This window comes from Micrasema longulum, unplaced genomic scaffold (genome assembly GCF_059751315.1).
Source record: "Micrasema longulum isolate JH-2025_06_02 unplaced genomic scaffold, ASM5975131v1 h1tg000700l, whole genome shotgun sequence".
In the NCBI taxonomy this organism is placed as follows: Eukaryota; Metazoa; Arthropoda; class Insecta; order Trichoptera; family Brachycentridae; genus Micrasema; species Micrasema longulum.
In genome coordinates this window covers 52,728-76,250 of record NW_028277896.1, presented here as the reverse complement: position 1 = coordinate 76,250, position 23,523 = coordinate 52,728, and the positions used below count along the sequence as shown (strand labels likewise).

At 33.7% G+C, this 23,523-nt stretch overlaps 1 protein-coding gene and 1 pseudogene across 2 annotated transcripts; one reads left to right on the top strand and one right to left on the bottom strand.

The window, feature by feature from the left end:
• Positions 1–229: 229 nt before the first annotated feature.
• Positions 230–3,199, bottom strand: LOC148279572 (uncharacterized; annotated as a pseudogene). The gene is made up of 2 exons (XR_015822831.1): positions 2,903–3,199; positions 230–2,649 (listed from the first exon to the last, which is right to left on the bottom strand). The product of XR_015822831.1 is annotated as an uncharacterized LOC148279572 (transcript).
• Positions 3,200–4,110: 911 nt separating this feature from the next.
• ALiX (programmed cell death 6-interacting protein-like protein AliX) lies at positions 4,111–22,129 on the top strand. Its single transcript, XM_088229717.1, has 16 exons — positions 4,111–4,340; positions 4,614–4,732; positions 5,942–6,069; positions 6,237–6,390; positions 7,398–7,522; positions 7,981–8,082; positions 8,173–8,395; positions 8,483–8,606; positions 9,457–9,634; positions 11,683–11,877; positions 12,991–13,107; positions 15,027–15,242; positions 16,664–16,813; positions 16,931–17,078; positions 18,820–19,014; positions 21,601–22,129. The coding sequence occupies exons 1-16, from the start codon at positions 4,126–4,128 to the stop codon at positions 21,774–21,776; spliced, it is 2,565 nt and encodes an 854-aa protein (XP_088085843.1). The 5' UTR covers positions 4,111–4,125; the 3' UTR covers positions 21,777–22,129.
• The last annotated feature ends 1,394 nt before the right edge of the window (positions 22,130–23,523 follow it).

The window sequence follows — 23,523 nt, the reverse complement described above, 5'->3', positions numbered from 1 at the left end:
GACTATTTATTTCATTTCTCTTTTACTTGCATACTTATTGTTTTGCTTGTTAGTTTACTATTTCTTGCTGCTTTTTTTTAGTTTTCTATCAGCTGCGGTGGAGGTTGCCACCTTGCAAAATATCTGAGCATGTTCCATTTGATTGAACTCCATGGCAACAAATGTGTAAAATTTGCTTGTAGTGGTTAACCAATACACCATTTTTATTTATTATTTAAAAAAAAATCAATTTGGATATCATTTTTTTATTTCAAGAATATGATATGGTCATAATATGTATTACATACTGTTTTTTGTTTTGTTTTTTACTACCAAGGGGCATTTACAAAAAACATACATGCTAACGTACTTAAAAATAAAACACAAATAGGTAAACGTATAGAAAAAAAAATGTGAAAGTAGAAAATATTTGAAATTTTTAAAAAAGAATGAAGGTAAACACAAAAAAAAACAGTAAATATGTAAACAAAAAATACAAAGATATAAAATAATAAAATGAATTCTGTACAGCAATCACAGTATATTTACTTTATCAAGTGTTTCGGTAAGCCAGAAAGAAAAATTGTGAGTGAATGAAATAATCAAGCAAGCGTATTATCACGAAAACAAAACAAAAAAAAAAGAAATCCGTGTTTGCCGATACTTAAATGTGATAAGATTAATTGAGTATATCAGTAAATAAAAACAATTATAAGGTAATACAAATAAACAAGTATCAGAAAATGGAACTAGAAAATTATAATATATGTGATATAAACCTATAAGTAAAAAGTAAATGAAATATTATGAAAGTAAATAAAATAAACTAGATGCTAAAACAGTTTCAAAAGAAAAGTAGAAGGATACAAATTTAAAACATAACGCATACATACATGGTGAGATTTTTTATATTGATAAGAGAAGTAAGATATAAAATGAGAATAAAGAAAAGTCCATAAATAACAATGATAATTGCAGTTAAGAGATATAAGTTTTTAGTTTATGTAAAATTATCAATATTAATAAGAATTGCAATAATTATCAATAATAGTTTGACGAGCTGTTACAAATAAACGTGATATTTAAATACAATAACAAAGAACTACTGGTCGAGAGGCAGCGGTCCAAGTAAGGTTCACCGGAGGATAAGGTCTTATTCGTCACTTAAATTTTGATCAAAGTATCCCTCAGATTTATTAATCCGCAAACAATAACTATGATACAATCCAGTATTTGAATAAGGTTGTGGTCGACGGTGGCATGCATTTTAAGCATATGGAACTCTCTGATTCTACTAATTACACGTTCCACATGTATCCGCAGAGCGGCAATTCTTTTAGATTGTTTCACCTCTTGTGGTGTACAATTTACATTGGCATAAACACTTGGTGGGCGTACAATTTCACAACCCTGCTGTTGCAACTGATGTGCAATATTTTTAAAACCTCTGTCCGCCATTACAGACATTCCCGGTTTGAGGAAATTAAAAAAACCACAATTTTCTGCAATGGTTGAATCAGTGGCACGTCCTCCATATCCAACTGATATAAAATTAACCATACCATCTGGTGTGCATGAAATTAAGTATTTCAGTGTATTGCACCCTTTGTAATCAGACCATGTGAGAGATTGATGCAACGGATTTGAAGGTCTTTCAATTTGTATTTCGAGACAGTCAATAATGGATTTTACCATTGAATATCTTGCAATAAATGATATTGGTAGCCGTCACCTAATATTACGCGCAGATGGCCAAATTATCAATTCGTTTAAATACTTAGCTAATACAGGCACAGTTTTGTTAAAAATTCTACCAACAGTAGCAGGTGATAAGCCAAAATGTGCTCCAAGTAATTTATAAGAAAAATCAAGCCTAATCTTTTTTAGTGAAATTAATATATGCAAATTAGGAGCTTGAGAATGGCTGCATAAATGTGCTATAACATGATACATTTTTTGAGGTATTCCCAAATACAGCTGAGGCAATCTTTCTATAGTCAATAAAAAGCAGGTTCGAATATTTTTTCCTAGCAAGTCATTATCCACTTCAATGTCATTATACTCCGAGTGGCTACTACTTGCAGTGCTATGGTCAGAAGAAGAATCTGAATTTTCAGTTGTCATGGCCTCTGACAATGCTGTTTCTTCTGAATGAATAAGATTAACTGGTGGAAACTTTATAGGAGAAGACCCAATATCCTTGAAGTCATTCTTCTGTACTCCTATAGATACATTGCATTCTTTGCTCCTGTATTTAGCCTTTATGCTAACTTGGATAGCCTTTTCACAATTTTGATTACACTTTGAAGTCCAAGTCGAGGGTTGAGTCGAAGTTGAAGGTCGATCTGAAGTAAAAGGTGCAGTCGAAGTAGAGAGTTGATTTGAAGTCAAAAGTGCAGTCGAAGTGGAGGGTTGATTTGAAGATAAAGGTGCAGTCGAAGTGGAGGGTTGATTTGAAGTTGAAGGCGCAGTCGACGTAGAGTGTTGAATCAAAGTCGAGGATTGAAGAATTTCTTCAATTTTTTTTATACGATTTCTTCTCTCACCAGTTTTTCGGGACATTTTAAAGGCTTTCTGGCAATCGAAGATGCGTGGAATAACGTTTTTTTTAAGTAAAATCTTGCCTCCCATCATTTTATACCTCATGTAATTCTCCAAATCATCTTCCAACTGTAACAAATAGAAAACCTTATGTAAATAGCAATATGTTATTTATACACTTGAAAAAAATATCATTACAATACAGAAATGATCCGAGACTCATTGGATAAACAAAAATACTCGCTATGAACGTAAAAATGTATAATATATCGATAGTGTGTCGAAAAAATTAATTTCAGGTTATACGAAATGTCAGAATGTCCGTAATGAATGACAAACTAAATACGTATAAAAACATATTAATACTTTAAATAATACTTACATTAAAGTGATCTTCACAACAATAGATAGTGGATTTGGAAGTAAACTTCCTATTTTTCTTTATATCTCTCTTCATAGCGAGGCACCATTTTCTTCGAATTGATGCATCTTTGGGCACATATAAAAACAATTTTTCTGGCGTTGTCTTCGTAGTATTCCTGCATCTGGGTACGATACAGCATTTATAGTGCTTTATTCCAGACATAATGCACAAAAAATAGTTGTAAAATCACTAATGTATGTAAATAAACTCGGATGAAATAAAACACAACGGTCTCTCCGTACGAAATGACACAACATCAAACTCAATAGCGGCTTGTGACGTATGAGGGGCGTGGCCTATGTAATGAAGTGTTTTCGCGGGAATTCAAAATGATGAATTTAAAACTACTTTTTTTGCTACTAATAAGCGCAAAAAATTTTTTTTTTTAAATTTACAGTATTTCATATACCCTTATGTATTCATAATTGTAAAAAAAAAAAAACGTGATATTTCCCTATTGTTGCTACAAAACGGTGGCACCTGTCTAGTCATTCTTCCAGGCACCCTGAACTTGATGAGAGATAATAGTTCAGGGCAATCCCATATTGAACTTACAATTTTGAATAAATTTATAAGGTCCATAATTGTTCTTCCATCGTTAAGTTTTAACAAATTTAATGTTTTTAGTAAAAAACCATGACTGATTCTATGTTTAAAATTTATGTACCGTAAGAATTTTTTTTTGACTCTTTCAAGAATTCTCTAACTTATACTGGGCTTATACTCTAACTGGCTTCTCACTAATGAAGTATACATCAACTTCTAAGTGCCTATGTTTTTGAATTCCTTAGTCACACGTAACATGAAGCCTAACATTTTTAGAGATTTACTAGTTATATTATTTATATGCCTAATAAAGGATATTTTTTGATCAAAAACGATACCCAGGTCGCGCACCTCATGCTATAATATTTGTTTGTTTGTTTGTGCGTCTGATTTGATTTTTGTTCCATTATTGCTATTAAGTTAGTAAAAGGTAATTACATTCGATGTAACATAAGATTAGGCAGAAGATTTTTAATTTATTGTTATTAAAAAAATAAAGTTATAGACAAAAAATAGTAAAAACGAGTTAACCGATTTTTTTCTAATATCCCGCTTACCGACAATAGTTTCTTGGTAGATTTCTACTATACCGACAATAAAACCGGCTGTCTGCTGACAAATTGACAGTTACAAAAATGCAAGACATGGCCGACTTGATATCTGTTCCGCTCAAAAAACCTTCGGATGTAGATATCATAAAACCACTGAAAAATCTCATCCAGTCTACCTACAGCACTTCAGATAAGCCTGAAGATTATAGTGAAGCATTAATTGAGCTCAGCAAACTCCGTAATAATGCCATTTGGAAGGTATTCGACAAGTACGAGACCTCTTTAGAGGTTATTTACAGGTATTAATCGCCTTTATTGTCTGTGAGTCACCGTTCCTTGATTAATTTTCTCAATTTAGTTGTATCTACACACCCTTATTTGTTTTGCTTTCTTCATTTGATTTCATTTTCTTTGGGTGTGGGTTTGTTTTCCAAGGTCATGTTGTTTGTTGTGTAAATTATTTTCAATGTCTGACGCATGTCAATAGCCTTTGTGACGGATGACATGAGACATATTCGCGTGTCAGGAGATTGATTTCAATACTTTCTATATGTTGCATTTTTAAATTCCAGCTATTGCGATGAACTATCCGCCCTGGAATGTAAAATTCCCCCCCAGGAAGTACAAATCCCGTTTAAATGGAAGGATGCTTTCGATAAGGGATCTATTTTTGGAGGAAGGATGAGCCTAAGTGAGATAATTTACTATTTTTCGACATTCTTTTTCACTCTTGTTATTGTTTTAATATATTTTTTTTCTCTGAACATAAAGTAAATGGGATTGTTAAACTCTGTTTAACCTTTAACCTTTCAAACAATACTCAATAGACTATAAAATATTGCGTCAACGTACAAAAAATACAGAAAGTATTTGACGTTTTTCAAATGATTAGTTTATAAATTATCACCAACCGTACCGTTCCGGGTTTGATTCATAACAGGGTCAAATAAAATATTCATTTAAAATGTGGTTTGACATTTCATTGTCCCTGGACTGGCAACTGAAGCGTGAGACTGATCATCTTACCGCATGCGGGTAACAGGTGATCAACATATCAAACTAAGCCAAAATATTTTTTTTTGTATTGTGTTATCGGTGCTATGATTTTTTAACGATTTTATTTTTTTTTAAATTACTCCACCCGTGACGTCATAAGTTGCTGTCGGTAAGTTGAACTGACATTAAAGTAAACCCTGTACGTATGAAAACACGCTAAACTAGGCTTCCCGTAAACCGGAATTCTGTCACAACACATAACTGATTGGCTATTCTAAACAGCTGTTGACCAGAACCTATTACCTATTAAAGTAGTCCCTTTTTATCAAAACGTGCTTTTACACATTTTTGAGAAACTTCGCGGTACAATTAAATGCTTTAATTTTTACCGCATTTAAGAAAACATTTTTTTGTATCCTCCGTAGTACTGAACTTCCCTACTGAAGTGCCAACGCAGTGCCCTATGAACCACTTGATGTGGATATGGAAATGATTATACAGTTACAAATATAAACATAATTACATAGTGTTTAAAACTGTCCTAACATTTTGTAATTTATCTCTGTATATTAAGCCTTCTTTGTATATTGTCAAGTGTCCACGGCACAGATAACCCCAGTGATGTAAATAAATAAATATTATTTTATCTTATATCACAAATTTTAATGGGGTCTTTAAAGAAGCTAAATGTTTACCTTAATTTATTATTGTTGCATGTACATAAATATACTAACCTTCCTTGAACAAGCAAGTAAATAATATTATGAGAAATTAAAATTACTGTCCAATTTAAAAAATATGTATTTGAATCGGGTTGTTGTTTAAATCTGCGGATTGAAAAGTGCCTTACGCCATTTGAAATTTCCAGTGAAAACATGTTTGTTAATTGTTAACAATTTTGCAGCCATTTGCTCACTAAGTTACGAGAAGGTTTGTGTGATGTTCAACATGGCCGCCCTTCAGAGTGCTGTAGCTGCCGCTCAGTCGCCCGACTCTGACGACGGCCTTAAACTATCTGCCAAGCTCTTTCAGGTACCATCACTCGAGTATTTAATAATTAACTTTAGATGTTTCAAAGGGGGCAAAAATTTCCACCAGTTTTCTTTTTATTTGAGATTTTTACCCGAGAGTAGTCACTGAGTCTGTGCTTGGTGTTACTAGTAACAAATATTATGAATAAATGTTATTTATGTTAATAGCAAGCCGCAAGTATCTTTAACTACCTGAAGGCTAATGTCGTCCTGGCAGTGCACCAGGAGACCACTCCTGACCTCAACACCGAGACTCTCGCTGCACTGGGACAACTCATGCTTGCTCAGGCACAAGAAATTTATGTCCTAAAAGCCATCCATGGTGAGTTTTTTTCAATGGATTTTTCTAACCCTTTCTTTATACTCTGTCTGTACCTGATGATACCCGCCAGTTGAAGTATTTGTTTTCTCTTCACCTTTTAACTAATAATGTCGAAGTGAAAACTTTCTTTATATAAAAGAAAACTAGGTTTTACTAAACACCTGTTCCTCACTTATCTGAAGTTATTATCTTCTCAAACTTTAAAAAAAGTTGTATTTTTGTCAAAATATATGTAAACAATTCATTAGTCATAACCTCTAGTGTCCCTGGGTACACATATTATGTGGACTTTTGTTTTAATTTTTTTTTAAGACTGAAAATGTTTTTTTTTAGCTGGCAATAATTTAAAACAATTATCTAGTGTATTCTTTAGCCACAAAAACAACACTTACCATTATTTTGGCAGATTCTAATAGTTATTGTTTCTGTCAAAAATCCTCGAGTATGAACTACTCAAAATATCGTCCAGTTTTACAACTTTTTCACGTTTATTAACGAGTTTTATTTAAAGAAATAACATTCTTAGAAAGTATTTAAGTAGATGAACCTATGAAAGCCAAATCATGAAATTGACTTTCATAATATATATTTTTTTTAAAGAATTAAATTTAAGAATTTTTTAGGTAATAATGGTTTATTAATTTTGTAAATAGTAGAAGAAAAATTATTTTTTTGTTTACCATCGTTATTATTTATAAAGAAAATATTTTTTTTTCTGATTTCCCTTAAGTCTCGAGGATTAAAGATGCTTACTTAGGTGAGAGTGCTTGTTTGCCAAAGTTTGGTATTTTGCATCAAAATATCTAACAAAAACATGAATTATCTAAACTTATTCAAATCAACAGAAAATAATTAATATTTCAACATTTCAATTTATGACAATTCAAATATGAATAACTGCCTAGGGAGGAAATCCAGCCTGTATGCCAGCATTTGGACGTACTTAAAACATTGTTGAATATTTCAATGTATTAGATACCAAGTACAATATAAGCGCTTATTTTCAGACGAGATGAAAGATGCCATAGTAGCAAAATTAGCCATGCAGTGCCAGGAAATGTACACAGAACTGACTCGCACATTCCAGAAAGAAAGCTTGAGGCCCATCACGGAGAAAGAATGGCTTACCTGCGTAAGTTGATTTGACAATTATTACTTGAATAATAGAACAGTAAGTTTTCCCCTTAATAGAATGTCAATAGAATGATCGATAAATTATTTTATTCACTACAGATCTCTATTTAGTATAATATTTGACAATCTACTCTACTGTATACGTGTACTACATGTTCCATATGCGGTGGAGCCACTATATTAGTCATTTATTTGTTCCTGGGGTTGTAACAAATATAGAAACAATTTTTCCCATAAGAAATAACTGCAATTCAAATTATATGTTTCCAACTCCTAATAATGAAATAAATTTTGTTTACACTTTAATTTTACTTTACTAAATGGTAGTACAAGTGGAAGAGGAGGAAGGTTAAGTACGAGTGTTGCTATCGATTAAAACAAAATAGCCAATAGTAAATCCATTTTACCATTTTATTGGTTTATGCAGAAGGAAATGAATTATTTTCTTGCTTTCAGTTTGCCTCCAAACAGGCAGCATATCAAGGTGTTGCGCAGTACCACCAGGGACTAGTTTGTAAAACTAACAAAGCCATCGGAGAAGAGATAAGCAGACTTCAGGTTATTTTTCTTTCAAATAATCTCACTATGCCGCTCTGTTCATAATTCATTTATTTATTCAACAATATGCTAATTTATGATTATTTTCAGGAAGCTATAGAGCAGATTAAATCTGCGCAGACCAAGTCAGGGCGGTCCAACTACTTCCAGGAAGTGTTAAATAAAGCCCAAAGGAATTACAATGAGGTTAAAAAAGACAATGACTTTATATATCACGAGAGAATTCCCGATGTCGCACAACTAGAGCCAATCGGAAAAGTCCTCCTTGCTAAAGCCGCTCCCATCCCAGAAAAATGGAGCACTAAATTTACAGGTGAAGAATTGCAAGAAAGGGGAGGGGGTATTTGAGTTTTACTTAGTGATTGATTTAAAAATTACATCGGGTATATTTTACTTCCAGATCTGTTTGCAAATATGGTGCCAGTACCAGTTCATCAGGCTATGGCGGCATACGATGTAAGGAAAAATGAAATTGTCAACATGGAGATTAATAAGCTAAGGGAGAGTACCCAAACACTCAACAGGTATGTATATTAAATAATCATAGAATTTAAAGTAAAAATCCATTTTATCTCTTAGAATTTTTCTTTTCGCTGCTAATAATTTATCCTCAGCCAGTAGACGAAACCTTTATGAATATATATTATACCCTTATGTCTCATGGAGTTCAGGATACGTTACTATTTTATGACCTTTGTAATAAATAAATACATCAAATTTATTTTGATAGTGTTTTTTAAAGTTTTTTTTTTAAATAAAAGGAAGCATTTGCGTTCTTATTATAACCCAAAATTTTTCTTTATTTTAATCGTAAAATTGGAAATAAGTTTTGATAGAGACAGATTCGAACAGGGTATGCAATTTGAACATATGTTTATAAGAGAAAACGCTGTCTGGCTTTTATTCATACAAACATGGTCCCGTATTGTTTCCCTGGATCATGGCATTAGAGCAGTTAATTTTTACACTCTTTAGAAATTTGCCATTGGCTAGTCCCTACCATTTCTTTTTTTTAATAAATCGTTTATTATGGGAACTAGGACTATCCAAAAACCCTTAAAAGTGCCCAGTTTTATCTCCCGTCTTTGGACGCACGGTATGCAAATATGATAAGTATTTTTGAAAAATGCAAAAGGTACTGACAGAAAATTTCATTCTGATACTCTTTCTAAAAAAATCCTCAGCCACGGCCTTTCCTCTTTTGCATTTACAATTTTCTCAAGCATTTTGGTTCCTTGGCTTTATCCACTCATTGTTTAAATTCATATTTTTCAAATGTAATAAGATGTATTGTGAGAATATTTGAATTTAAAAAGAATATCAATATGTACTGCATTGTATAAAAGGAATATTAGCAAAACAGTTTAATTTCAGTATTCTGGCTTCTCTAAATCTGCCCGCTTCCATCGAGCAGACTTCTGGAAGTGAATTACCACAGTCCATCCTGGACAAAGCACAAGCGGTGAAGGGTTCTGGTGGAGTTCAGGAGCTACAGAACCTTATGAGAGAGCTTCCTGAGCTTCTGCAGAGAAACAGGGATATCCTGGATGAGGTAAATCTAAGCTCAGATTTGCAAAAGCACACATTTTGAATATACACCAGTGGTTGATTCCAAGGCCGGGTTTACAAACGCTGTCTTCATCGGTACATATTGTGACAGTACAAAGTTAAATTTATATTTATGCACCGAAATATATTATATATTCATATGAAAATTCCTTCATTGCTAACCTATAATTAGTCATGTTCAGAAAAAAAATTGTGTACATATTCTATTTTTCATATGGAAAACTTACTTTTGCCTTGTAGATAAAATTGAAGATAAATGTTAACTTCCCATTGTACTGCGGGCCCAGGTTGTTTTTGACACTCGACTAGAAACCAATTTATGGCTGTATTCAGAGACAAAATTCACAGTTAGGAAAGTACATTCTAATTTTATTGAGAATAACTTGAAGGTGAAAACAGTAAAATGTACTTTGCTCAGCTTAAAGCTTGTCTCTAAATATGGACATTAGAATGCCATTTGTTATCTTTATATATATACAATTTCTCTGTACGTGTGATGTCACCGAACTCCTCCTGATTTACGTGCGGTTTTCAGAGAAACATAGAACTTTGTGCTGTGCGTGTTCGTAGATATTAAAATCTTCCATCTAATATGTAAAAAAAGAAGTAAAGAGCATAAATGTTTTATTTATCGATCTATCAGGGTTGCATTTGAGTAGAATACATTTACAAAAAAATGGAAAGATGTTGTTTTTTTGTGGATCTCAATCAGATTCTTTTCTTAAATTTCTTATAATTTCTACCCATTTATTCATTTTTATTGGATTTTTAGTAATACTTAAACAATATTAAATTCAATACATTTTTTGAAATTGTATTCCTATATAAGTACACCCCTCTGTTAATGAGAAGACTGGAGTTCGACTTTGCAAAAAGAATGCCATATTTGAAAAAATATTTATTTTATGTTTTGGAATTCAACTATAAAAAGGTACCTACTTAAATTCAATATTTGAATATTAACAATTTTTAGTTTTGGAATTTAATCACAAACAAGTTCCTAGGTACCTACTTATCAATGAAAAGTCTTTTGCCAACGTTCGGGCAGGACAACGTCTGTCGGGTCCGCTAGCCTTTTATAAAACACAATTTTTAAAATTATTTTTTTACGGATTTTTACAGCTTTTACACAACAATAAGTAGAAATATGTTAACAATACTAGAGGCAATCAAAAAAGTCTACTGTTGATCTAATCTTACATAATATAGGAGTGAGTTAACATTTTACATTGGTTATTTTTACAAATCGAGAATAACATTGAAAATATGTACATTAAATATTTAAAGCAGATTTTTACGAATCTAATGATATAACCGTTGATGTATAAAAAAGTTTTCATTTATAATTTTCAGGTTTAAAAATAATCTCATACAAAACAGCTCAAGTATGGTGCGAAAACATCATATGTTCTGTTTGTCCTACAGGGTGTGAAAGTTTCGTTTTTGGATAAATCAGAATGTACATATTTTAAACATTTGTAGAAAAATTAACCGCATCGCACAAAAAAAATAGTACCATTAGGATCGTAATTTTTTCTTTGTTTAAAAATAAAAATAATTTTAAAACGTAACGTAACATTTTTTTTAAAAACCTATTACGTGTATGCGACATTTGTGTTTATGTGTGTGTCGGTGTGTAAGTAAAAAAATGCATATTAAGAAGAGGCTATATAATATCGCTTGGTAAGAAGTTTGATTGTTTAAAATTCCGTTATCTTTTTTTTACTTGGGGCAAATTGTCTAGGATAGAACCATAAGTGTGTACCAGCATAAATATTTTAAACTGCTTAGCAGTTATCAAAATATTTTCTCCTTGATGGCAATGTGACATTTTTAGTTAAAAAGCAATTAATAAACTTTTTATGACTCGATCAGGTATCAACTTTGTTTTTTTATAGAACTTTCTAAAAACTAATTGTGACTAACTAATATTGAAAAAAAAAAATACTTACAAGTGAATGCTTATTAGTCTCTTATTAAGTGAAGTTAATTTTAATATAGTGTACAATTTTATTTTCATTTTGTCTTCAGGCAGAACGAATGCTGCAAGAGGAGCAGCAGTCAGACAGTCAGCTGCGGTCCCAGTTCACAGAACGATGGACCAGAACTCCTTCCGACAAGCTGACACAGATGTTCCACGCCAACATCTCCAAGTACCGTGAAATCATCCTGAATGCCACGAAAGCTGACAAGGTCGTGCAAGAGAAGTTCTCTGTTCATAGAGAGGTATGTATCAGCAACACAGATTCTAGTGAATCAGCTTTAATCCTTCAGCGGTCCCTCGGCTATACAGTAAGAGAAACCACTTATACTATGGCCATTATATTAGAGCTTTTCCTCCTTTTCTCTCTCTTGAGTCAAATGTTCAAGAATAGAATGTCACATTGATATTTTATTTAATGTCTTAAGATTCTCCTCGCTGTTCAAGAGAGAATCTCAATCTCTCTTTGGAAATAATCAAAACATCCAAAAAACTTATTACCTAGCATGGATGTCAAAAAGCTGACAGTAAGGGTCTGGACACATCACCACGGCGTCGCGCCGGCTCACGGCGCATCCGCTCGGCAGTATATGTTTCTCAAAATATTTGTATTACAGTTCATACTCAAACTTGCAGTTTTTGTCTAGATATGAACCGCAAAAGACGTATTCTTGTTATTAAGCGCCATGGTGATGTGTCCAGACCCTAAGGGAAACAGAAGATGACCTTAATTCCCCATTCGGGAGTAAAAAAAACACCATATGCAACTACTATAAAAGCAGTAGCAGCCTTAGCTACCATCAGGGGAGTTCAGTTCAGACATGAAGTAGCTTAGTTCAATTCAGTTATCTCCGTTACTCTCATGTTTCATTACAAAATTCTGTATTTGATTCAACATGTAATAAATACATAAAGAAACATAACGTCGTTTTTCCTGTCATCTCCAACTGGTGTAGGACCTCCCTGAATCAAAAAGCAAAATCCTACTTTATTATATTTTAGCTTACAATTCATAATAGTTATAATTTTTTAAATTGCTAGAAATGTGTTATGTGATTCATTTATTTATCATTTTACAATTTTTGTATTTGTTTTTTTTAATTGAAGATTGTGTTCACTGGGGTGATGTCCAGTGCCGAGAGAATCATTTTAAATTATATAATATAATTATATTTTTTATTGTAGGTTGCCGTATTAATGTTTTTTTTTGTTTATAAAGGCCATTCTACTACGACACTGAGACTTAACTTTAATTCTCGACTCGTTGTTTTCCTAAATATTCTGCACTTCTCTCCTTTATTTTTATCTTTTGCGGCATGATTCATCCTTACTAAGTATTTGAAATGTTGGTTTTGTAGGGTATTGAACTGCTCAGCAAGAGTGTAGGGGAACTGGAGGCCGGCGTTCCATCCTCTTCCTCCTCGGGGGTTTCCGATACTTCTGCCGTGGTCACATTGAGAAAGCTGATGGAAGATGTGAGTAAATATTTACCTGGATATATTTTACAAAAGGTACCTATTTTGCCGTCCTCATGAAGAGAGTGGCAATGGCAATGTTGGCAAAATCAAGAAAACATGAAATGCTTCCCACCATCCTGAAATATATATATTTTTTATTAACTTGTGCTACGCTCTATGACTTATTATAAAGGGATATACTGCTTTTTAGTGTAGCTTTTAGTTTTTGCTCCATCAAGTGATTACTTTAGGTTAAAATGTAGAGATACTGCTTTTTTTTAAATCATTCATTAAAACCCAGAATGACTTACCACTTTATTAATATGTTTGGCGCTAGATATTGTAATTTATATATAAAATAAAGTTGACAGCCCCAGTGGTGTAGTGGTGAAGGCGCTTGACTCACGTACGGAAAGTTCTGGGTTCGATTCCCGGTGAGAACACAAAAATTTAATGTGATTTTTCTCAAGCCTGTGTTCTGTGCTGTAATTCACCACTGTAATTGGCCCTCCTGGCCTGTTGAGGTGCAAAAAAAGTAATATAAATCTTTTTATGTAAAATTGGAAATGCCACTATCTTCTCAGGGGTTGCAGTATTATTGTCCCGGGCAGGGTTCTGTCCAAGTTTTATAATAAAACATTTACCCACTTGAAGAAACTATTTGACTATAATATGTAAATCAATTTTAATATATTAAGCGCAAGATTGCTAATTTCGTTCTGTCCGATGTGCAGCCGATTAGTGTTGCAAACACATTTGTTTTAAAACAAATACGTATTAAAAATTGTGACAACAGTAAGTGAAACATCACATAAATCTGTGCACCATAAAGTATTGTCTTGGGTGATATGGAAAATGTCCTTAACTCACTTACATCTAAAATTGTGCGCTAGGCTTCCGACATTGTCTCGGTCAATGCTGAGCGTCGTGACCTGTCGGGATGTTAAGCACACTTGTATGATACGCCGCTATCCCTCCCGGTCCAGGTCAAGTTGAGGGTAGCGTTCAATGAGGACCCCGTTAGTTCCTTTATTTGGTCAGACCATCTTGTAAATTAGTATGTAGTTAAAGAAAAGAAAAGGTCAATAATTTGAACATAAAAATTACCTTGAATTATATATGTTGTGTTTTGCACGTTGTTCCTAATTCAAACATATACTGTAATCTTGAGTATGAGTACATTAAACTCTATAAAATAATATTTTTAATGTTTGAAGCACTACCTTCGTGCAACATGCGACACTATTCAATACTTTGTTTTATTTTATGGACCACTTTTTTTAAATAATTTAATAACCAACTAGTTTCGGCAAAAACACCATTCCTTCTTCAGGGTATTAATTAAAAGTAATTTTACAAACTAACATAATATATATGAAATTTACACAGTGAGAGAAGAGTGGGTGTTGCTAAGGGGGAAGAGAGGGGGTAAAAACTGTGGGTTTATGTTTGCATTTATGGAGGGGGAACATATTCAAAATAGGACTATTGCTTGAATTTATTTGGTTATTAATAATATTTAAATTGTTATTTACAACAGTTCTAATTTTTAATATTTCTAAGTTGTTAAGTTTACTTCCTATTTTGTTTATGTGTAATATTTCAATACCATCTTCAAAGTCAAATGAGTGATTATTTGTAAGAATATATTCTGTTAACTCCAATAAATTACTACTTTTAAAACATCTCATATGGTCGTTAACTGTAGTTTTAAATGTTCGTGATGTTTTTTCCAATATAAAATGAATTGCAGTCATGTCAAGTTAGCTTGTAAATGCCTGATTTATCAAATACTGGTAAACAAGATTAAAAAAAACAGGTAATTTCGTTTTAATATATCTATAAAATAAAATTAAGGTCATGAATCCTCTTCTTCTTTTGCCTTTCCTGTTTAAATTTAATAAAAACATAATTTCACTGTTAAAATGTTCATAAAGGTGGAGACCATGAAAGCAGAGAGGGATGTAATAGAGTCGGAGATTAAGTCCTCTTCAGTGGACATGAAGAGTCGTTTCCTCAACTCGCTGGCGCAGGACGGAGCCATCAGTGAGGCCACCATGTCTGTAGTCTCCCTAGGGGAGCTGTATGGACCCCTACAGAAGCAGGTGGCCGACAGCCTCACGAGACAGGAGAAGCTGGTCAAAGATATTCAGGTTAGGAAACATTCAATATTATAAAAATATTTGCGGACACTTTTTTCTCATAGGATCCACTCATATGGACAAATATCAAAACTCTTATTTATTTAATATTTCACTTTTGATTGGACCGTAATCGATGGTTTGAATGAAATCTTATTTAGCCAACATACTAGGACACTCTTATTGCTGACTGATTTTTATAGGGACACAATATCTAGTAATAATACTTCCCTTTCAATGGTTTCGTCAATAAAGGATCTTGGCATTACTTTAGATAGTAAACTCTCCTATCGTGAACACATTGATAATATTGTAAACAAATCTCTCAAACTTCTCGGTTTTATCAATAGAGTGACGGCGGACTTCAAAAATATTAATACCATCAAAACTCTTTATTGCTCACTAGTTCGACCCCATCTAGAATACGCTTCTCCTACTTGGTCTCCATTCTACAGGACTCATATTGACCATATTGAGTCTGTCCAACACCGTTTTCTAAGAAAAGTGGCATAGTTGCTCGGATTACAAAGGGGTAATTATTCCTATTTTGAAATAGAGCAATCTCTTAATCTGTCTTCATTGGAGAGACGTAGAACTGAGATGGACCTTATATGCATTTTCAAAATACTTAATGCTTTAAGTGATGTCCCATCTCTATTGCAATCAATTTCTTTTCATGTTACCAACCGTGTCACCAGAAGTCAAAATCTGCTATTTATAAAATCTTCTAAGAGCAACTTTGGTTTTTATGCCCCAATGTCCAGAATGTGTAGATTAGTCAATTCATCACACGACTTGGAATTTTTTGGGATGGATCTTCCGGCTTTTCGTAGATCTCTTCACGACTACACAGTGTGGGATGAAGTTGGATTGGCATGGTTTAGCTGAAAGTTTTAGGTCTTTCGTTTTTTTTAAATATATTGTATACAATTATTGTTTTGCCCTTGTTTGTCTTTGCTCAATAGTTTTATGTTCTTTTTGTTCAGTTTCTTGCATTTATGTTTCTTCATGTAACTGTTGTAATTGACTTAGGCCGCATATATAATAAATAAATAAATAAATAATGTTTTGTATAAAATTATAATTTTCTGTATAATTAATTACCTAGATTATGTTCATGTACTTGTAATTTTCTGAAACTGAACAGTTTGGGTAGGTAGAAAGAATTTGCATTTGGCAATATGCCCGCCCTTATATGTATTATAAATTGTATATGTAAGTGTTAATGAATAAATATCTTCTCATACCATATAATTACTTTCTTCTTCAACATTGGTAGTCTTTTTGATGGACGGCTATTGCCGACATAGCCGCTAATGTGTTAATTCTTACTTTAGTTCAAAGGTAAAAAAACCGTCATGTAAAATTGATAATAAGTCAAATAATTGACATACATTAAGTAATACGTAAACATGTACGTTTCAAATATACAGGATTCTAATTCAACTCTGGTGTCTGAACGCGGTGGAAGCGGAGGCAATCGTGAGAGCAAATTGTGTGAACTGGCGGCTGCTCATGATGCATACCGTGACCTACTGGGGAACCTGCAGGAAGGCACAAAGTTCTACAATGACCTGACACAGGTACTAAATGTCTATTTAATAATATGAAAACTTGAGTATTGCACGTTGAGACAGGATTGGTTGAAATTTAACACGTTTAAGCTGTGTGATGTATAATAAGCTTCTCTTGTGTTATAGTTGCTGGTAGTGTTCCAAAATAAAGTGTCAGACTACTGTTTCGCTCGCAAAACGGAGAAGGAAGAGCTCATGAAGGACTTGACTCAGGAGACTTCCAGGTCGGCTCCGGGACCTCCCCCCACTCCACCGCAACACCACACCCCCACGGGTAATGGTTCATTGTCACAATCAAATGAAAACAATCTAAATTTTATATATTAACTGAGATAGAGAACATTTGAGGTGCTGAGAGTCGGAGGAACTTGAGCAACATTTTAAATGTTTTCCAAACTGATGAAGCATAAGACTGTGGTTGAATGAACCTTTCCGAAACTTCTAGATGTAGGTTCTGTAGGTGCAGATGAGGAAACACCTATACACATTATGTGTGAATGTGATGCTCTACATCATAAAAGGAGCCTCATCCTCGGGGTACCACTGGTTAAACCTGAGGATGTTAAAGAGCTCGCCTCTTACCTGATAGCCCGATACTTTACAGATCTGGGCTTGAAGGGGGAGATTTAGCAAAATGTACACTCTCGCCTTCCAGACAGTAACCAGGCTCTTTACAGACCTAGGCTAGGAGGGCGAGAACTATTCATGGGGACCCGTCACAATAGATCTTCACAGGTCGCAGTGACGTCAGGAGCTTGCATAGCACTGACCCCCACCTCTAAGAATAAGAACAAGACTACAGTTAATGTTACGATTTTTTTCTTAGTATAAATGAAAAGGAAATAAATTATGTAAACTGACAGCTCATACAAATTTAGCAGTTATCTCCCTCTGGCATAATTTTTTTGTGAAACTTTAATTTGGCCGCACAGTTTTCTTTTTTGTTTATTTAGTTTACAGCTTTAATATTGGTGCTCGAGTTAGTGTGGCTTAAAACTTTAAGAATTTTAAAGATTTTTAAGATTTTTAAAATTTAACTCCATACTCGGATTACATTGATATCAAATATCATTTAAGCTCCTATGGCTCTCAGCTTCTCATTTTTGAGAAGGAAATCTAGAAGTCCGGGTTATATATTTTTTTTTCTATACATTTATCTTAATTACAAAAATACATCTTAAAACTAAGCTATAACATAAATTGGAAAAAATGCCCACAAAGACTACAGCGTCTGAGCGTGGGCCATTCTTTTTTTAATTATTAATAAGTTAATAGCATATAAATATGGTATGACATGACAATGAAAAGAAAAAGAAAAAATAAACAAATTTAACATATGCTGATATTATGAAAACAGGATTTATTTGCAGTATGCATTTTTCAAAAGTGACCTTGAACGACCACCGCTCATGCTGTCATTTTGAAAATAATCCGTTTTTTTTGTAAAATTACGTCTATTGATTTATACAAAAAAATATACTACAGTCTGAGAAAATAAAATTGTAATCATTTTTTTTTTCTTTGGACCAATACTTTTCAAAATACACCTTCAACATCAAATGCATTTTATCAAAATTTTAAGCGAAAAAAGCGGTATTTTCACCAACTTTTAACTAATTATTTGATAGTTGACCAATCTAAAGTTATCATCATCGTCATCATTCCATGTCCACTACCTAGTTGGTGCATATGGTGTTCACAAAGATTCTCCGGGCATCTCGGTCGGCTGCCATTCGATATTTTTAATTATAATGAAAAAAACATGGGAAATCTCACAAAAAAACTTTAACTTAAACGCATGTCGTCTCATTGCTTTAGAGTACATTTCAATATTTTTTTAGCATGCCCAAAAAGTGACTTTTTTAAACTGGGTCTTGTTTGATCCACTTCGCCACCCACGTTATTTTTTTAGCCATCGGGTTTTATGAGTTAAGTAACTTTGAAACCGGTCATTATAAAATAAATATTAAATGGTTACAAAGTGTATTTATTTTGATTAGATAAATTGATTTCAGAACCAAAGAAAGAGGCTCCTGCTCGCCCTCCTCCACCGAACGCCGGCACGGGGGGCAGCCTGCCGTACCCCACCCAGGGCCAGGGCTCCATGCCCGTCCCGTACGGGGCCCCGGGCAGCGCGCCCTACCCCACCTACATGCCCCCGGCCCAGATGCCCCAAGGGTACAACCCCTACGGAATGCCCTACCCTAGCAGTAAGTCAATTATGCTTTTAGTTTTAAAATGAATTTTCGCAGAAACAGTGTGGATGTTTTGTGCTACTCCAATTTTTTACTCCAAGTCTCGACTTGTGAGATAATAGAATCATGTTAAAAAAAAAAAAAGTTTTTTCAAAAATATAATTCTTTTAATAAATCGTAGTAGGGTATTGGGGCGTGTTGAACATAAGGGCGTAGTGCCTCACTTTAATATCTCTGGAACCCGTCACTTTATGAACAAGTTTAAAAAAGCATTGAAGAGCCAGAAAGGAGGTGTTTCCCAAGTGATATGTTTAAAGCAAAAGTTCAAGCAAATTGTTTATTCTTTTAATAAAAATGTTTTTTTTTTTAAATGTTGGTTTTTGGTCTCACGTTTAATAATTTTTAAGCAATGAAATAAGATTCATTTTTATTTATTGATTGTTACAGTATATTATCTCTTTATTACAGGATGCATACTTATAGTAGAAAAACAAGTCATAGTTTGACTTTCTAAATAGATTTAAATATTGATAAGCTTGTTGTTATGTATACATATTAGTATCGGTACATACAACTTGATTGATTTATTGCAGTGCTGCAAATAAATTCTGTTGGATATAATATCTAAAATTTCTTGTAGTATTTATTATTTCTTTCTCATTAATATGATTTATTAAATAGCGGTTCAACTCACCTCGTACACTCACTACGTTCAGCTGACACTTTGCAAATAATAGGTTGAAGAAAAAGTCATTTCGTATTTTTCGCTTTATCTCAATGCTTAATAAAAAGTCTTACAATCATCCGATTTAAATCAAATATGCGCCGTTCTGTTCGATAACTTGTTGCCAGTGAGAATCCAACTTCATAATGCCCTTTTCGTAGAAGACCTTGTCCCTATTGGAAAAAAACTAGGACAACTAATTTTCACAGGCCTCTGTTGAGGCCAAATTTGTACCCCCAAGCGCGTTGGCCATAGATAGGAACCGGTGGTAGTCACTTAGTGTCAGGTCCGGACTATAAGGGCGGATGCATAAGAACTTCCCATCCGAGCTCCCGGAGCTTCTGGCGCGTCATCAAAGATGTGTGTGGCCTGGCGTTGTCCTGATGAAACACAATTCCTCTCCAATTCACCAATGCTGGCCGCTTCTGTTCGATTGCCAGCTTCAAACGGTCGAGTTGTTCACAGTAGAGAGCAGAAATTAGCCCTTGGCCATAGGGGAGCAGCATATAGTAGAGTATTCCCTGCCAATCCCAGCAAACACACAGCAACACCTTCCTGGCCATCAGAACTGGCTTGGCCACGGTCTGGGCCGCTTCGTTGGCTTTCGACCACGATCTCTGTTGCTTGACATTGTCGTAAGTGACCCACTTTTCATCACCAGTCACCATCCGCTTTAGAAATGGGTCAATTTTTTCGATTCAGCAGCGATTCACAGGTGAAAATTCAGTCCATGAGGTTTTTTGCATCAGCTCGTGTAGCATCCAAACATCGAGCTTTTTTTTAAATTTAGCCTTCTGCAAATGGTTCAAAACGAATTTAAGATTGATATTCAGCTCCTGGGCGATGCTACTGCTAATATGACGATCCATCTCAATATTTTCCATGGTTTTATCAACATTTTCGACGACAGGCCTGCCAGAGCGTGGTGCATCATTCACCTCCACTACGCCAGAACGAAATTGCTCGAACCACTGTTGTGCCGCATGAACCGAAAGAGTATCGGCTTTGTATACATCGCAAATTTTTTTGGTCGCTTTAGACTCGTTTTTCTCTTTCAGGTAGTAAAAATGTAAAATATGGCGAATTTCTTCCTTTGAGACCTCCATACTCGACGCACGATAGTTCACGACTAAACCGACCAAGCGCAATACTGTCAAAGAAGCGTTTGTAGTTTTCACTCACACCTTTACAATGCCGTATCGTATGATCCGATGTGACCAATAATGAACCAGTTATACTCAGTTGAAAAAAATGGGCACGAAATACAAAATTACTTTTTGCCCAACCTCTTATAATTATTGTATGAAATTTCTATTTCTTTTTTTTAAATCTGAAGTTTTTTTTTTTTTTAGTGTTCAATATTACTACTAAATATAATTTTTATATCAATTTAATACATATATTTAAATCAACATCTCCCATTACGTAAAAGATAAAACTATTCTTGTGTACATAATGGGGATTGACATCTTACAATAATTAGTTTATTTTTAATTATTAATATTTTTAGTATAGCATATAAATTACAAAAAAATAAATGAACGGTGTTCATAATCAGTGCTACACAAAAAATAATTAACTTTTCACTTCTTTCTTAAATATATTGTATTCCTTCACTTTTTATTTCCTTGGTATAATGATGTGCTGTAGTTGTTTTTAATTTTGGAATTAAGGTGTTATCAGTTGTTGTAGGTTGCGTACTTACGTATCTTTATATCATTCTAAAGCCTAAAAACACAATTAATTATCTTTTCAAGTTGAAATTACACTAGTATGTTCAAAGATTTCGAGTGTAGACCAAAACTTATAAAAAGTGGTTCAACACGCCCCGGTCTATCTTAGCGTCAAAATAAAACAATTTAATTTGATCTTTACAGCTCCAGCATACCCTGGATTCCCCCAAGGGCCCGGCTATCCCGGTCACCCCATGCAGTACCCTCCGCAGTACCCGGCCCAGTATCCCCCCCAGTATCCAGCACAGTACCCCGCCCAGCCCCCGCCTGGCCAGTACCCTACCAACCCCTACCAACCCCAGCCCCCCCAAGGCTGGTAATGCCGCGCTTCACACAGGGCGCACGTCACTTTATGCCATCAAGAATAACTGCAAATTCTATTTCAACATATAGGATGTAGATTCATAAAAACATGAGCAAGTAACTAAAGCACCTTGGATGATTTTCAACAATTAATAAATTGAAGTTTTCTGTAATAAAGCCTCACGGGCAAATTGCATATGTTATAAAAGGTCATGTGCAAAATTTTTAAGACTTAAGTGCTTACACATTCTTAATATGTTTGATTGACACACGATGAAATCACAAGTTGTTCGATAATTATTTGAGGTAACATAACTTGCGGATGTCTCATTTCTCCGGTAGACTACACAAAATGCCTGCACAATAAAAATAATAACAGTTTACCATACAAGCTTTTATTAAGAATTATTCACAATAATATGCGATAGGGTGTCTCCCTTCAGTACTAGAATCCATAATGTGTAGACATAATCATCAGAATACTCTAATTTTAAGTTGATGGCGATCAGCTGTCCTCGCACCCAAAAAATATTACCACTTGTTAATTTTACCAATTCTACAAGCTTATTACTTTTAAAGACAAAATATTCCATTTATTTTTTGTGTTGTCAAATTAAGAACCTAAAGAAATGGTTCGTAAGCATCATCAAGACAGCGTGCAATTTATTTATTTAATTTCCCATTTGATTGAGAAATGTTACAACTTTTATTAACAGTTAGTCAAGCTTAATACATATATATATATATATATATTATCAATTATAGGACTTTTGTTTTAATCAAATATTAAATTAAATTTTACTTTTTATATATTATGTTTATACTGACAAAAAACTTCAAAAAATAATCAATTGATGTTTTTAATATGTGTGTAAATCACCAATCAGCTTTTGATTAATTTACATTAATTTCCTATGTTTAGAAGTAAGATAACCATTATCATAATAACTCATGGGGGAGAATTGCAATCGGAAGTTAACAGAGTTATCTTCGACTGTATTATATATAAAGTAAAATCAAAAATTGTATCCGTGTTCTATTTTTCATACAGGAAACTTAATTTTACTTTGTAGATAAAATGGATGATAAACATTAACTTCCCATTATAGTACGAGCCATGGTTGTCTAAAAGGTGCATCTGAAAATTCACTACAAGGCAATTTTCCCCTTTTAAATACAAAACACAATTTTTATGGAACTGTTGAGAACTTGGTACTATTATATATATGAAATGATTTTTTTATGAGGAAAAATAATTAAAATGTAAATGTGATTTTCCAAATAATATTGTGCCTATGATTATAAAATATGAATAGCATAAATATATATACATATATACACAAAGATGCTTTGTTATATTTTTACCCTAACAACACCCTATGAGGATCGCTTAACAGGTTGAGAACTCGGAACAATTTTGTAAGGTGGGGGGGTTATCTGGACCCGTTGTATTTAGAGTTTTGTTTTTTTTTTATGGGACGCAAAGTTCGTGTTTATGTTTTTTATATCCTTTTTTTGTACTTTGTTTGGTAAATTTTTTTTCCAAATGATTATCTGCACCGAAACTTTAACCACTGTTCTATAGCTAGACTTTAAGGAAAAGAAACTACGCAGACGCATGTCTCTTACCACGACCAGGAAAGGCGGGGCGGGGTTTTTTTTGCTATTTATTATTATTTATTTGCTAGCATTCGCAGTCGACAGTCCTGTGCCACGACGCTTAAAGCCCGCATTAAACAATATTTTGTTGCCGTCACGTGAAAA

Coding starts and splice junctions, on each gene's coding strand:
- ALiX (XM_088229717.1), top strand. CDS start 4,126: ATGCAAGACATGGCCGACTTGATATCTGTTCCGCTCAAAAAACCTTCG. Junction 4,733..5,941: donor TGGAGGAAGGATGAGCCTAA/GTGAGATAATTT, acceptor ACAATTTTGCAG/CCATTTGCTCACTAAGTTAC. Junction 8,083..8,172: donor AAGAGATAAGCAGACTTCAG/GTTATTTTTCTT, acceptor GATTATTTTCAG/GAAGCTATAGAGCAGATTAA.